The sequence below is a fragment of the Bos grunniens genome, chromosome 8, assembly GCF_055505025.1.
Source record: "Bos grunniens cultivar Pamir isolate PY7600 chromosome 8, Bosgru_T2T1.0, whole genome shotgun sequence".
Classification (NCBI taxonomy): Eukaryota; Metazoa; Chordata; class Mammalia; order Artiodactyla; family Bovidae; genus Bos; species Bos grunniens.
In genome coordinates, this window is record NC_141172.1 from 15222279 (window position 1) to 15237809 (window position 15531).

The 15531-nt window shown below is 42.1% G+C and overlaps 2 protein-coding genes across 4 annotated transcripts in view; one reads left to right on the top strand and one right to left on the bottom strand.

Annotated features, from left to right (window-relative positions):
• On the bottom strand, nucleotides 1–2897 carry LOC147366688 (uncharacterized). The gene has a single exon (XM_086414905.1). It carries the CDS (start codon nucleotides 820–822, stop codon nucleotides 265–267), a length of 558 nt encoding a protein of 185 aa, XP_086271031.1. The 5' UTR covers nucleotides 823–2897; the 3' UTR covers nucleotides 1–264.
• C9orf72 (C9orf72-SMCR8 complex subunit) overlaps nucleotides 552–15531 on the top strand; it is a 26681-nt gene continuing 11701 nt past the window's right edge. The window contains exons 1-4 of one of the 3 annotated variants that reach the window (XM_086414904.1): nucleotides 552–615; nucleotides 6878–7365; nucleotides 8697–8756; nucleotides 15141–15236. In XM_086414904.1, the coding sequence (XP_086271030.1) occupies nucleotides 6922–7365; nucleotides 8697–8756; nucleotides 15141–15236 (600 nt within the window). In that variant the 5' untranslated portion in view covers nucleotides 552–615; nucleotides 6878–6921. Of the gene's footprint in view, nucleotides 616–5651; nucleotides 6777–6877; nucleotides 7366–8696; nucleotides 8757–15140; nucleotides 15237–15531 lie in introns of those variants that run through there. The other 2 variants (XM_086414901.1, XM_086414903.1) reach the window with 2 other exon arrangements.

Genomic DNA, 15531 nt, shown 5'->3' on the forward strand with positions numbered 1-15531 from the left:
TTCACAGCCATCAATTCGACTTTACTTTCTGGGGGCCCGGCAGCCCACTGGGTAAAAACTATAAAATCTTCGCTGCTAACTCCTTACACTAACTTTACGGAGCCCGTTTTTGGATAGAGCAAGAAGGCCCCGCCCCTCCTCTCGCCGGCCTCCTGCGTTTACGTAATCGTATTTCGAAAACGCCAAGACGTACCTACGGCGTCCCACGAGGAAATGCTACTGCTGCAACTTGTTCCGCCCGCGTGGAAGATGGCGCTTAATGCGTCAACCATCCCTGCTGCCCGGTTCCTTCCTTACGGGGGCGGGGCCCAGAGAGGACGGGTGTTTAGGAAGTGTGTGGTTTAGTTTTCCCCGCCCTTTCTCTCCTCCCTTTGCTCTCACTATATTCGCGGAGGGTGAACGAGCAAAGATCGGAAAAAATTTAAACAGAAGAAGAGTACAAGGCGAGAAACAACAGTGGCGTGAAGCCAGTTCGGGAACGCGACGCTCACGGGGGCGGGGCAGGGGCGGGGCCAGAGCTACGGGGGCGGAGCTGCGGTTGCGGTCCATTTGCCCGCGGCGGCTGCGACGGCGAAGCAGCAGGCGGTGGCTAGTGGGTGAGTGAGAAGCCGGCGTGTAGGTGGCCGTTTGGGCTTCGGTTGCGGGGATCGGGCAAGGGCGGCGGCGGAGGCTCTCCCCAGGGCTCGGCTCCGCGGGTCTTCTCTTTACCCCTTTCTCCCCTGACCGAAAGCGGGCATCGGGTTTTCCAGCCCGGCGACTAGTGGAGTTGCCTGCATCCGGGCCCCGGACTTTCCGGCAGCCGGGGCGCAGAGATAGGGGCATAGGGTTCCGTCTCCTTTTCTGCTTTCCCGCCCGCAGTCCCCGAGCTGGCTCATTCCCGAGGTCCTGGCGTGAGATCCGAAGAGATCGATCCGTCGGATCCCTGTGCCGCGGGCTCCAGGGGAAGGAGCCTCGGGCACCAAGAGGCCTGGCCCGTGGAAGGCCAGAGAGCTGGCGGCGCGCGGCTGCTCCGGACCGAGTCGGGGTCCGAGAGAGGAAGAAGCGGGATGGGGTGGGCTGGGATCAAACTACTGGCTTACAGAATTGTCTCGGTTTCGAGGTTGCTAAGGATTGCTGATGCCCTGGAATTTGATGCAGCAGTTCTAGACTGGGTTTTGCTCCCGTTCTGTGGTTCATGACCTGTTTACTTCTCTTCTCCGAGATTGCACAGACTTAAAGGAAGTGACCATTATGATTTGGGCATCACTTGACTGATGGCATCAGTTTCAGAAAGAAGTGCCGTGATTAACGCGTCTGCTTTGACCACACAGTGTCTGACTGGCCCTGGTGATCTCCACCAGGCTTCTGTATTCAGAAGACTGGGAGGTCATGCACTTGCCCCAGAGAGGTGGCCCTTTCCGAAACAATGGAGATTGTTAGGCTTTAGTGAAAACAGTCTGACTGTGGCCAATGGATAAATTCCGATTCAGACTATTCTCATCTTGTGATCCAAAGCAAAGGGGGTCAATCCATCTGTTATTTTAATTTGTACAAAGAGCTTGGAAAATACTGTTATATCTTACTGATGATCTTAGACGTTGGAAAACTTTTAACACGATTCGAACGTCACAGAAGCAGGAATGTAATATATGGGAAATTAATAGCCTGGAGTCAGAATACTTGAAATACAATGGTGTTATGTGACACAGATAGTATTGCTGGCACCTTGTCAGTCTAGGAAAGCCCTGAATCGGTTGGAAATTAACATCATGATGAATGTACTCTATGAAACAAAAACAAGAGAAGTAGGTGATGGATTGTGCACTAGGCCAGCAGGGGACAATTACATAGGAGCTAAAGGGTTTTTTCCCCCCACCTTATAAAGTTAATAAAATAGTGTTATTTTTTTGTTTTTTGTTTTGTTTTGTTTTGTTTTTTCTGGCTCTTAGCAATCCAAATTAATTTTCAGAGAAAGAAAAAACCAAAGACTCCTATTTTTCAAGACTGCCCTTGGGCTCTGTTTTAATTAAGTAATTCTAGGGAGTAGTGGGTTAGCCTGCCTATTTGAGAAACTGGAGCTGTGAGAGATGGTCAGATAGGGCTATGGTGAACTACACCTCTGAGTCTTGGAAAGTGTTGCAAAGTCTTTTTTATCTGGCATTACAGGGAGTTTAGTGTCAATAAAATCTGTCCGGGCAGGTCCTATTTTGGAAGTAGGGCTATTTTATTAGGATCCTGCTTCTCTTAGAGCTGTGTGTGTGTGTGTGTGCGCGCGCGCGCGTGTTCCGTCACTCAGTTGTGTCTGACACTGTGACCCATGGACTATATAGCCCGCCAGGCTCCTCTCTCCATGGAATTTACCAGACTAGAATACTGGAGTGGGTTGCCATTTCTCCCTGCAGGGAGTCTTTCCAACCCAGGGATTGAACCCAAGTCTCTTGAGTCTCCTACATTGCCAGACAGATTCTTTAGCACCTCACCATCTGGGAAGCCCTCTCTTAGGATTGTGAAGTCACTCAGTCATGTCCGACTCTTTGTGACCCCGTGGACTGTAGACTACTAGGCTCTTCCATCCATGGTATTTTCCTGGCAAGGGTATTGGAGTGGGTTGCCATTTCCTTCTCCAGGGCATCTTCCCGCCCCATGGATTGAACCCAGGTCTCCCGCATTGCAGGCAGATGCTTTACAGTCTGAATGACCAAGGAAGCGCCCTCTTTTAGGATTGGGAGGTAATAAACAGAAAGCATGGTTATGAGAAATGTGGGTCTAATGATGGTTGAGTTCTTATTTACAACAGCTGCTGCTCCTGCTGCTAAGTCGCTTCAGTCGTGTCCAACTCTGTGCAACCCCATAGACGGCAGCCCACCAGGCTCCTCTGTCCCTGGGATTCTCCAGGCAAGAACACTGGAGTGGGTTGCCATTTCCTTCTCCAATGCATGAAATTGAAAAGTAAAAGTGAAGTCGCTCAGTCGTGTCTGACTCTTCGCAACCCCATAGACTGCAGCCTACCAGGCTCCTCTGCCCATGGGATTTTCCAGGCAAGAGTACTGGAGTGGGGTGCCAAAGGGCCAACCAACTTTCTAAATATCAATCAGAGAAGAGATGACTGATTTTTAGCAGAGGTTTAAAAAAAGCAAAACTTTAAAACTTCCCCTGTGCTAACAGTTGTAACGTGTGGTAATTAATCTTTATGTCTGCATGTGTTGGGTTATTTTCAGCAAGTATATTGGGTACACCCTCATGAACCCTGTTCTTTGTTTACAGGAGTGTGGCAAGCCACTGTGTCACCCAATTTGGATCCTGGCTTACCTCAAAACTCTTGTTTCATAACTGTCTGGTGTAGCCAGCACTACATGTAAAAAGATATATTGATGAAAGACTCTTGATTTTGAGCCATTTCTGTATATATGGATTTTCTTTGCCAAAGATGATGACTTTAACTGTTAGTACATTCATTTTACGGCTCTCTTAACTATACTTCTCTGTGACTTTAATTTCTTAAGTTATTTCTTCTAGTAGGATTTAAAGTTAAACAGTTCAACATAATCTTCATCCTTTATTTTCTTTCTGATGATACTAGCAGTAAAATTGAACATAGTTGCTGCTGCTGCTGCTGCTGCTGCTGCCAAGTCGCGTCAGTCTGACTCTGTGCAACCCCATAGACGGCAGCCCACCAGGCTCCCCCATCCCTGGGATTCTCCAGGCAAGAACACTGGAGTGGGTTGCCATTTCCTTCTCCAATGCATGAAAGTGAAAAGTGAAAGGGAAGTCGCTCAGTCGTGTCCGACTCTTAGCGACCCCATGGACTGTAGCCCACCAGGCTCCTCCGTCCATGGGATTTTCCAGGCAAGAGTACTGGAGTAGGTTGCCGTTGCCTTCTCCGTTGAACATAGTAGCCTATAATAGAACAGTTTTCACAATTAGGTAAAAGGTTGTGCTATAATCTAACCAGATTTTGTTCCAGGGCTCAATTCCACTTAAGAAGTGTCTTTTATTTTCAATACAATGCTGAAATGTTTGAGTGGCAGTATTACCTTTATGATTATTCACCTTTTTTATCCAAAAAGAAAGAACAAAAGAATATGTTACAGTATACTGATATGGGTATGTGTTTACTTAATGCATCTCCTTGGCCTCTAAAGTTTGCTGTTATTAATTATCTTAGCATCATTACATTTTCTATTCATATTATATTCCTGTATTCTGTCATTGTAAAGTATTTAACTTGTATCTGTAACAATGGATTTTTTTTTTTTTCCAACAGTCATGTGGGCTGCAGGATCTTAGTTCGCTGACCAGGGATTGAACCCACACTCCCTGCATTGGGAGCGTGGTATCCTAACCCCTGAACCACCAGGGAAGTCCCAACAGTGGATATTTTAAGCAAGCTATACAACTTATGCTTAGTGTAGTCTCTAAAGTCTATTAAATTGAGACAGCACATTTAAAACTGTGAATATTTCCTAAATGAATTTCTAAAATAAAAAATACACAAGAACCGTCTTTGTGTTAAACCATTTCTGCACATACTTACAGTAAGGCATTTTGCCAAACGCTGTATATCCATTCTTGACATCATGATAAAAGTGCTCATACAACACTCTAAAATTAGAGTATTTTATTTTTTGCTTTTCCTTAGTCTCTGAGCTCTCCTGACAAGGTGTAGATAAAGTTCTTTAAGTAAAATGGTTTACTTTGACATGAATTTAGTTATAGATCAAATGTTATTTCTAAAGCAATCATACAGGCAAAGATAGATGTATCATAGCTCACCTATTAACTACTATCCTTTACCATTATAATGAATAGATTCCACAATTTTAGACTTGCCTAAATGAAATTGTCACTGAATATGCATAGGTATTCAATTTTAGTATCAGGCAGGAATGATTCATTTTGCATTCATACCTCATTGAATGTGGTATGAGTGGATTCATTGGTAGATTCATGTGGTAGAGTGATTCATTGGAATGGGTTTAGATGTAAAAATGGCACCCCACTCCAGTACTCTTGCCAGGAGAACCCCATGGACGGAGGAGCCTGGTAGGCTACAGTCCGTGGGGTCACAAGGAATTGGACAAGACTGAGCAACTTCACTTTCACTTTTCACTTTCATGCATTGGAGAAGGCAATGGCACCCCACTCCAGTACTCTTGCCTGGAAAATCCCATGGACGGAGGAGCCTGGTGGGCTGCAGTCTGTGGAGTTGCACAGAGTCAGACATGACTGAAGTGACTTGGCAGCAGCAGCAAGATGTCAAAGAGACCTGGATTCTAGTGCGGCTCAGTGACCTTGGGCAGTTCACTCTTCTCTGTTTCTCAGTAGATTGAAAGGGCCTATCCAACCATTTAGTCCTCTACATGTTTTAAATAATTAAAGCTTTTTTATTTCAGCCATTTAGTATAGAAGCTTCTTTGTAATGATAAAATGCCATACTGCTTTCTTGAACAGCATATTAAATATATTTCCTATTTCTTAAATAGCATATTAAATATACTTAACCTCATTTTAAACACCTGTATTTGGCTTTAATACCCTTGATGCCCAAAGAATATGTTGAGAATAATCGTGTGCATCATGTTGCCTCATTTTCTCATATGGTTCCAGATTGTTGTGGTCTTATAATCTTTTGTCTTTCTTTTCTCTCCCCCCTCCCACCCCCCACTTCTTAGCAGCTTTTAAGGCTTTCTACTGCCGGGTATGGACTGCCGTAACAAAGTACCACAAACTGGGTGATGTAAAAATGTATCCTGTCTCAATTCTGAAAGCTAGAAGCCCAAAATAAGTGGTTGGCAGAGGCATGCTCCTCTAAATACTCCAGGAAAGACTCTCTCTTTGCCTCTGTTTAGCTTCTGGTAGTTACCAGCACACATACCTTGGCTTGGAGCCACATCACTCCAGTTTATCTTCATCTTCTCATGGCCCTGTTTCTGTCTGCTTGTCTCCAAAGCTTTCTCTCCTTGTCAGGACATCAGCCATTGTATTAGAACCATCCTGATCCAATATCACCTCATCCTAACTTGATTACACTTATTTCTAAATAAGATCACAGGGGGTTAGGATTTGAACATCTATTTGGGGTGGGGAAGGACACAGTTCAGCCCATAGCAGGGGCCATGGTCTCTAGGTGAGCCCTCCCTTTCCCAATTGGCTTCTCTTTAATTCCTATGGTTCAGGAACCAAATAGCCAATCATATTAGAATTGCAAATAGTCTGGCTATTTAGAAACAGTGAGGTTTAGTATATAATAGTTATAGTATTTATATAATATTTATATAAATACTATAATATTTATTAAAAAATAGGAGGCATGCTTTCACATCTTTTTGACTGGAGAGGAGAAAACCACATATGTCTAAATCATTTAAGAATTTTTTATTTTTACACCTTAGAGTGCACATTTTTGTTTGTTTGTTTTTAATTTTTATTGAAGTATAGTTGATTTACAGTGTTGTGTTTCTGTTGTACAGCACATGCATATATCCACTCTTCACGTTATTTTCCCAGATAGGTCATTGCAGAGTATTGAGAAGAGTTTCCCGTGTTATACAGCAGGTCCTTATTAGTTATCCATTTTAAACAGAGTAGTGTATATATATCAGTGGGCTTCCCAGGTGGCTCAATGTTAAAGAATCTGCCTACCAACGCAGGAGATGTGAGTTTGATCCCTGGGTTGGGAAGATCCCCTGGAGGAGGAAATGGCAACCCGCTCCAGTATTCTTCCCTGGAGAATCCCATGGACAGAGGAGCTTGGTGGGCTGCAGTCCATGGGATCACAAAGAGACGGACATGACTGAGTATGTGCACGCATGTAGATATCAATACCAACAATTGCGTTTTTGATGGATGACTTAAAAATCACTGAACTTGATCACTGGTTTTGTATGTCATTGTCCAGATATCCCTGGAGCTTTCAGATAATGTGACAGTTGGGATGCAGTGATGTCGACCCTCTGTCCACCACCATCTCCAGCTGTTGCCAAGACAGAGATTGCTTTAAGTGGTGAATCCCCTTTATTAGCAGCGACCTTCGCTTACTGGGACAATATTCTTGGTCCCAGAGTAAGGCACATCTGGGCTCCAAAGACAGAACAGGTACTTCTCAGCGACGGAGAAATAACTTTTCTTGCCAACCATACCCTCAACGGAGAAATCCTTCGAAATGCAGAGAGTGGGGCAATAGACGTGAAGTTCTTTGTCTTATCTGAGAAAGGAGTAATTATTGTTTCATTAATCTTCGACGGAAACTGGAATGGGGATAGAAGCACCTATGGACTATCGATTATACTTCCCCAGACAGAGCTGAGCTTCTACCTCCCACTTCACAGAGTGTGTGTGGATAGATTAACTCACATTATCCGGAAAGGGAGGATATGGATGCATAAGGTGAGTGGGTTTGGAACTTATTAAGCATGCTAACTAACCTAGCCACTGACAGTTTACCTTCCACTACATTTATATCTGGCTTCCCAGGTGGCTCGGTGGTAAGAATCCGCCTGCCAATGCAAGAGACTGGATTCAATCCTGGTTGGGGAGGATCTCCTGGAGAAGGAAATGGCAACCCACTCCAGTATTCCTGGCAAATTCCATGTTCAGAGGAGCCTCTCAGGCTACAGTCCATGAGGTCACAAAGAATCAGACACAACTGAGTGGGCACGCACGCACACTTATATCTAATTTTTAGAAATTATGTACAGTTAACTTCAAACAGGAGCTATTATCTGCTTCTACCATATTAGGTACAAATCAATCTAGGCTGGTATTTGTGGTCTTTTAACCCTGGAAGGTAGGAGATGATAGCTCCACATTGTAAACAGAAAACCAAAGCTTAGAGAAATTAAGAAACATAAGCTTCAGAGTCTGGATTTGTCTTGCGAAGTATTTGACTCTGAAAGCTTATTTTTGCATTGCATGACCCTGTCTTTCACTTACTGTGTATAGTATAAGCAGCTTAGGACAATGTTTCATAAGCCTTTGCCCGTATAACCTTTGGCCCCTTTAAGTTCTTTGCCAAGTTCGCAAATTTTTAAAATGAAGAAGTTGGACCAAATGGTATTCAGAAAATATTCCTTTCGATTTTGTAACTTGAGCTAGAGGAAATTATTGTTATCACCTAAATCCTATAGTTTAATAAATAGTGATATTTATATTTCCATATACTGTAATTCTGGCACATGAGAAGAACAGATTTCATTCTTTCTGCTTAGTTTCATAGTAACATGGAAATCCACTAAAGCATTACTGATTTTTGTAAGGCTTTTGCCAGATAGTAGGGGAAAGTAATATCTTTTAAAAGAGTTTTTTTTTTTAAAGTATGTTTGCAGGCGTACCTCCTTAATGCTCACGTTTATAAAAATCATTTAAAATCTAGCTCGGTATTCCCTAGATTCATCTTGATCTTATCCAGTTTGAAAAGTACAAATCATTAGTTTCTTTTGTGAAACTTTGCAGATGTTAGTTACACTGACTGTTTTTCTGTCAAATTATATTTTTAACTGCCAACAAAAAGGGTGTTATTTTATTTCATATTGTCTATGAGAGCATGGATTTGTTGGGTGCTTCCCACCCACCCCTCTTTTTTGGACCCTAAAGTGGAAAGTATTTTCCCATGAACTAAATTACCCAGGAAGATGTCTGCCGTTTAACTGTATTGTGGAAAATAAACAAGTATCTAAAGGTTGTGGTTTATTAATTTTAATGAATTTTCTCTTGCTCAGGAGAGGCAAGAAAATGTCCAGAAAATCGTCTTGGAAGGCACAGAGAGAATGGAAGATCAGGTAAGGCGCAGATTTCTCATCCCCGGACACGGCCAGACCCACCACTAAGGGCTGCGTAAAGCTAAGGGGCGCTTCTGTTAAACTGCCCTGCTGGCTCAGATGGCAAAGAGTCTGCCTGCAATGCAGGAGACCCAGGTTCAATCCCTGGGTTGAGAGGATTCCCTGCAGACATTATTAGTTTGACAGAGCGAGCCTGAACGCAAACAGAACCTTCATGGAGATAAATGGAATAAACTGGATGAAAACTTCCATATCTTAGACCTGAAGAGTTAAATGAATGATAATAAGAACTGAATCTACAAATTAATATTTTGCTACCTTTTTTCCATTTGCGTAGGATAAGTTTTAGACAAGTTGCACATAGTAAAAATTTTAAGTGCTGTATATTATTTTTTTTAAGGTATTGCTTCTTAAGCATTTCTACAGAAGTAGTTGTAGCAGGAGAGTGAGTACCCCTAACATATCTGGGAGTACACACACAGATCTAGACATGATATTTCTTTGAAGTCTCATTTGTAGCTTTAAAACTCTCGCAATTTTTTTTTTATTGGAGGATAATTGATTTACAGTCTTGTAGCAGTCTCTGCCGAACAACAACATGAATCAGGCAAAAGTTTATATATATGTATGTATATATATCCTATCCCCACCCCAATGCACCCTTCTAGGTCGTCACAGAGCACCAGGGTAGGCTCCCCGTGTTACGCAGCAGCTTCCCACTACTTACCTATTTTACACACAATAGTGTATGTCTATGTCAATGCTCCTTTCTCAATTTAAACCTCATGCCGTTTACATTTTATTCCGTGATATATCTATTTGTTTTAATATTACAGTTTGCCACTAGTATTCCTTACCTTCTTACCATCCTGGCTTCTCGTGGTATCAAGTCTCCAAGAAAACATGCCATGTTTATCCCATGGCTTTGAACATCCTTGGGGAGCAGGCACCAGGGTTTGAGAAGCATGATTGCAAGGGTATGGCTTTCCTCATGGAAACTAATTACAAAGCCTTTTTTACAACCCAGGGCAGAGATTTTCTGAAGGGAGATCCCCCCACAGAGAAACCGTTCTCTGCTTTTACTCTCATCGCCTCTGGGTCTCTGGCCACCCTCATTGCTCCTCTGGAAACTCCAGTGTAAACAAGCCTTCTCTCTGGTTCTCTTTGGGATGCCTGAGACAAACAGTATTTTAAACAATCGCTTTTTCTAGAAATTTGTCAGGATATAGGAACATAAGGCAAATACAAAATGCTATAAAATGATCTTTACAAAATTTATATGTTTGTACTTTTGTAAATAATATTTACAAAAGTCAGAAGGAAGCATATACGGAGAAAGGTCTAAGACTTAACAAGAAAATATTTCCCTTTACTCACAGAAGCCCGGCTTTCCTTGCTAGGCAGTAAGAAGTGTGCCCAGGACTTTCACCAACCTCTAGATGTACCTTCTAGTTATGGAGGAACTAGTAGAGTTATGTCAACATAATGAAATTTAGAACCCAGTAAAATTCTACGTTTTCTGGGGGTTTTTCAAACCAGAAGTCTGTGCTTATAAAGTTAACAGCTATTAACGTTACAGTTTATTTCTCTTTTAAGCTCTCTTCTTAAAAATGTTATCCTCCCCTTTCTGTGTCAGGAGGAAATTATACTTGGGCTTCCCTGGTGGCTCAGACAGTAAAGAATCCACCTGCAGTGTGGGAAAACTGAGTTCGATCCCTGGGTTGGGAAGATCCCCTGGAGGAGGGCATGACAACCCACTCCAGTATTCTTGCCTAAAGAATCCCCATGGACAGAGGAGCCTGGCAGGCTACAGTCCATGGGGTCACAAAGAGTGGGACACGACTGAGTGACTAAGCACACACATACTTGAATAAACAGGAGGTTTTTAAAGGGGAACCGCTTTCCTGCTGAGAAATTCAAGACATTTTAGAGCCTCTTCTGTGGTCAGCCATCTAGTATTTGTTGTTGTTAAGCTTCAGTGAGGATCTCCATTTGCTTATGATGATAAATGTCTGAGATGCTGTGTATAAATAGTATATATGCCTACACCATGGGGTCGAAAACAGTCGGACACGACTGAGCCACTGGACTGAACTGAAAGGGAAGGTGTGTGTTTAGTTGCTCAGTCATGTCCCACTCTTTGTGACCCCATGGACTGTAGCCTGCCAGGCTCCTCTGTCCATGGGGATTCTCCAGGCACGAGAGTGGGTTGCCTTGCCCTCCTGCAGGAGATCTTCCCAACCCAGGGATCAAACCCAGGTCTCCCGCATTGCAGGCGAGTTTTTTACCATCTGAGCCACAAGGGAAGCCCAAGAAGACTCGAGTGGGTAGCCTGTCCCTTCTCCAGGGCATAATCCCAACCCAGGAATTGAACCGGGGTCTCCTGCATTGCAGGTGGATTCTCTACCAGCTCAACTACCAAGGGAGCCCCAAAGGGACGGTATTCTCCCATAATTATCCTTTCTGAAAAGGAGTTGCCTGATAATTGAGTTCTTGCAAATCCCACATCATGTGGTTGCAGTGACTTTATTTTGAGCAATAAGTACTGTTTGACGATGATATATAGTCTAAAACAAGTTTAATCATGCTAGTTTTAGTTGCTTGTAGCTGTCATATGGTAAAATTGTTTTACAAGGAAGCAAATTTAACACAACTTCAATCATTAGTCTTTGAATTCCATGTATTGATAGTTGTAATTATAAACTGACATTTAAAAAATTAAAAAGCAAAAACAATGAAGGTTTTGTATTCATAGGTTACTACAGGATCAAATTTTTTTTTAATAATAAAACATCCTGAGAGATACAAGGGGGCCTATGCCTTAGGATACCATTTCCAGAGGCAGCATCACATTTAAATTCTAAAGCAACTTAACATGATATGGGGCTCTGAAAACTAAGTTAAGTCACTGAAGAAAAGGACTGGTCCTAGGAATGCAGAGTTTCTACTTCAAATATGCATGTAAGGAGTTTGAGTTCAGTTCAGTTGCTCAGTCATGTCTGACTCTTTGCGACCCCACGGACTGCAGCATGCCATCCAGCACTAATTCCCAGAGCTTGCTCAAACTCATGTCCATCGAGTCGGTGATGCCATCCAACCATCTCATCCTCTGTCGTCCCCTTTTCCTCCTGCCTTCAATCTTTCCCAGCATGAGGATCTTTTCCAGTGAGTCATCTCTTCATATCAGTTGGCCAAAGTATTGGAGTTTCAGCTTCAACATCAGTCCTTCCAATGAATATTCAGGACTGATTTCCTTTAGGATGGGCTGGTTGGATCTCCTTGCAGTCCAAGGAGCTCTCAAGAGTCTTCTCCAACACCACAGGTCAAAAGCATCAGTTCTTTGACGCTCAGCTTTCTTTATAGTCTAACTCTCACCTCCGTACATGACTACTGGAAAAACCATAGCTTTGACTAGACCAACCTTTGTGTGCAAAGTGATGTCTCTGCTTTTTAATATGTTGTTAGGTTGGTCATAACTTTTCTTCCAAGGAGCAAGCATCTTTTAATTTCATGGCTGCAGTCACCATCTGCAGTGATTTGGAAGCCCAAGAAAATAAAGTCTGTCACTATTTCCATTGTTTCCCCATCTGTTTACCATGAAGTGATGGGACCGGATGCCATGATCTTAGTTTTCTGAATGTTGAGTTGTAAGCCAACTTTTTCACTCTCTTTCACTTTCATCAAGAGGTTCTTTAGTTCTTCTTCGCTTTCTGCCATAAGGATGGTGTTATTTCTGTATCTGAAGTTATTGATATTTCTCCCGGCAGTCTTGATTCAAGCTTGTGCTTCATCCAGCCCGTCATTTTGCATGATGTACTCTGCATATAAGTTAAATAAGCAGGGTGACAATATACAGTCTTGATGTACTCCTTTCCTGAGTTGGAACCAGTCTGCTGTTCCATGTACAGTTCTAACTGTTGCTTCTTGACCCACATACAAATTTCTCAGGAGGCAGGTCAGGTGGTCTGATATTCCTGTCTCTTTGAGACTTACCACAGTTTGTTGTGATCCACACAGTCAGAGGCTTTGGCATGGTCAGTGAAGCAGAAGTAGATATTTTTCTGGAACTCTCTTGCTTTTTCTATGATCCAATGGATGGTGGCCATTTGATCTCTGGTTCCTCTGCCTTTTCTAAATCCAGCTTGAACATCTGGCAGTTCACGGTTCATGTACTGTTGAAGCCTGGCTTGGAGAATGTTGTGAGCATTGCTTTGCTAGCATGTGAGATGCGTAATTGTGCAATAGTTTGAACATTGTTTGGCATTGCATTTCTTTGGGATTGGAATGAAAACTGACCTTTTCTAGTCCTGTGGCCACTGCTGAGTTTTCCAAAGTTGCTCGCATATCGAGTGCAGCACTCACAGCATCATCTTTTAGGAGTTGAAATAGCTCAACTGGAACTCCATCACCATGGGAAAGACTAGATACCTCTTCAAGAAAATTAGAGATACCAAGGGAACATTTCATGCAAAGATGGCCACAATAAACAGAACAGTATGGCAAGAATACACAGAAGAACTAAAAAGATCTTCAACATGAAGATCTTTTTTGTACAGTTTGCCACCTCTTCTTAATATCTTCTGCTTCTATTAGGTCCATACTGTTCTGTTTATTGTGGCCATCTTTGCATGAAATGTTCCCTTGGTATCTCTGATTTTCTTGAAGAGGTATCTAGTCTTTCCCATTCTCTTGTCCTCTATTTCCTTGCATTGATCACTTAGGAAAGTCTTCTTATCTCTCCTTGCTATTCCTTGGAATGCTGCATTCAAATGGGTATAGCTTTCCTTTTCTCCGTTGCCTTTTGCTTCTCTTCTTATCTCAGCTATTTGTAAGGCCTCGTCAGACAACCATTTTGCCTTTTTGCATTTCTTTTTCTTGAGGATGGTCTTGATCACTGCCTCCCTGTACAGTGTCACGAACCTCCATCCATAGTTCTTCAGGCACTCTGTCTATCAGATCTAATCTCTTGAATCTATTTGTTATTTCCACTGTATAATCGTAAGGGATTTGATTTAGGTCATATCTGAATAGTCTAGTGGTTTTCCCTACTTTCTTCAATTTAATGTAAGGAGTTTAAATATTGGAGAAGGCAATGGCACCCCACTCCAGTACTCTTGCCTGGAAAATCCCATGGACGGAGGAGCTGGCGGGCTGCAGTCCATGAGGTCACTAAGAATCGGACACGACTGAGCGACTTCACTTTGACTTTTCACTTTCATGCATTGGAGAAGGAAATGGTAACCCTCTCCAGTATTCTTGCCTGGAGAATCCCAGGGATGGCGGAGCCTGGTGGGCTGCCGTCTCTGGGGTCGCACAGAGTCGGACACGACTGAAACGACTTAGCAGCAGCAGCAGCAGCAGTTTAAATATAATCATTTCCTGAAATGTGAATGAGGGGATAAGTTTTGTTCTTAGATTGATCTTAATACGTGATTTTAAAAACATGTTTAGCTAAAAATTGATAGACATATGACAGTTTCATCTGCCTCTTTAAAAGTCTGTGATTTCAAAAAAAAAATAAATAAATAAAAGTCTGTGATTTCAGCATGGGCCACACATGTTGGGGAGTCACAGTGGCCATGAATGCATGCAGGAGCCACCCATACTTGAGGCGCTTCACACATGCGGTGTTCTCTATTGAGTTTTCAACTTCCTTCTATAAACTGCAGATTTTAAAACTACATTTTTGAAATGTAAGCAGTCGTAGTATTACCTTGAAAGAACACTAAAGGAAACTTGTCGTCTTTGTTGATTCTTAAAAATACATGCTACGACTTTGATTTGGGTAGATTATACCTTATTATGAATATAGAGATTGAGTATTGACTCAAGCTTTACTACTGAGTTTTCTATTGAGAATTTTAAAGCCTTTTTACGCTTGTCTTTCCCCATTTTTAATATAAAATGCATCGATGACCTTTGATTATTTCTCACAATAAAATTGCAGAGGAGATTCTTTCTAAATTTGGTGTGGTGATTTAATGATTGTGTGTAAATGATAAACCAATGATTCCATTCTGACTAAAGAAAATCATTCCTGGAAGAATGAAAAGGAGTTTTAAATAGCATATAAATCTTATAGAAATAGAAAGGTTTCGGAGTAGACACTGTTTGAGGCTGTGTTTGAATGTGTGCGCTCAGTTGCTCAGTCGTATCCGACTCTGCGACCCCATGGACTGTAGCCCACCAGGCTCCTCTGTCCATGGAATTTTCCAGGCAGGAATACTGGAAGGGGTTGTTATTTCCTCCTCCAGTGTTTGAATAAATTACCAAGTATTTATGTGTTAAAGGGTGTTATTCTTTGCTTTCAGTTTTTGATTTGTTATCGCCAACTTCATCCTATAGTTTGTGATTTTCTTCACCTCATTTTACTTTTTTATGCAGGGTCAGAGTATTATTCCAATGCTTACTGGAGAAGTCATTCCTGTAATGGAACTGCTTTCATCTATGAAATCGCACAGTGTTCCAGAAGAAATAGATGTAAGTTCTCAGTTGTCATCTTAAATCGGAGCAATGGTACCGTTTATTAATTCCCCTAAGTTATATTACTACTACATATATTAGTAATGTTCTAATTTTAGTAGTACAAATTTTTATCATACATATCATTCATATGAATTATGAGCCACTTTAACAAACACATTTAAAATTCTGAATTTAATGACCAAGCAGAGACCTTTTGGTTAGTAATAGCAGTTATGATAAATTTAGTTAAATTCTCCACTCGTGTATTTCCTAGAAGTATGATAATTTCAGACCTTAGAGAGTCAATCAG

Excerpts from the sequence above, each read along its gene's own strand:
- LOC147366688 (XM_086414905.1), bottom strand. The coding sequence starts at position 822 with ATGCCCCTATCTCTGCGCCCCGGCTGCCGGAAAGTCCGGGGCCCGGAT.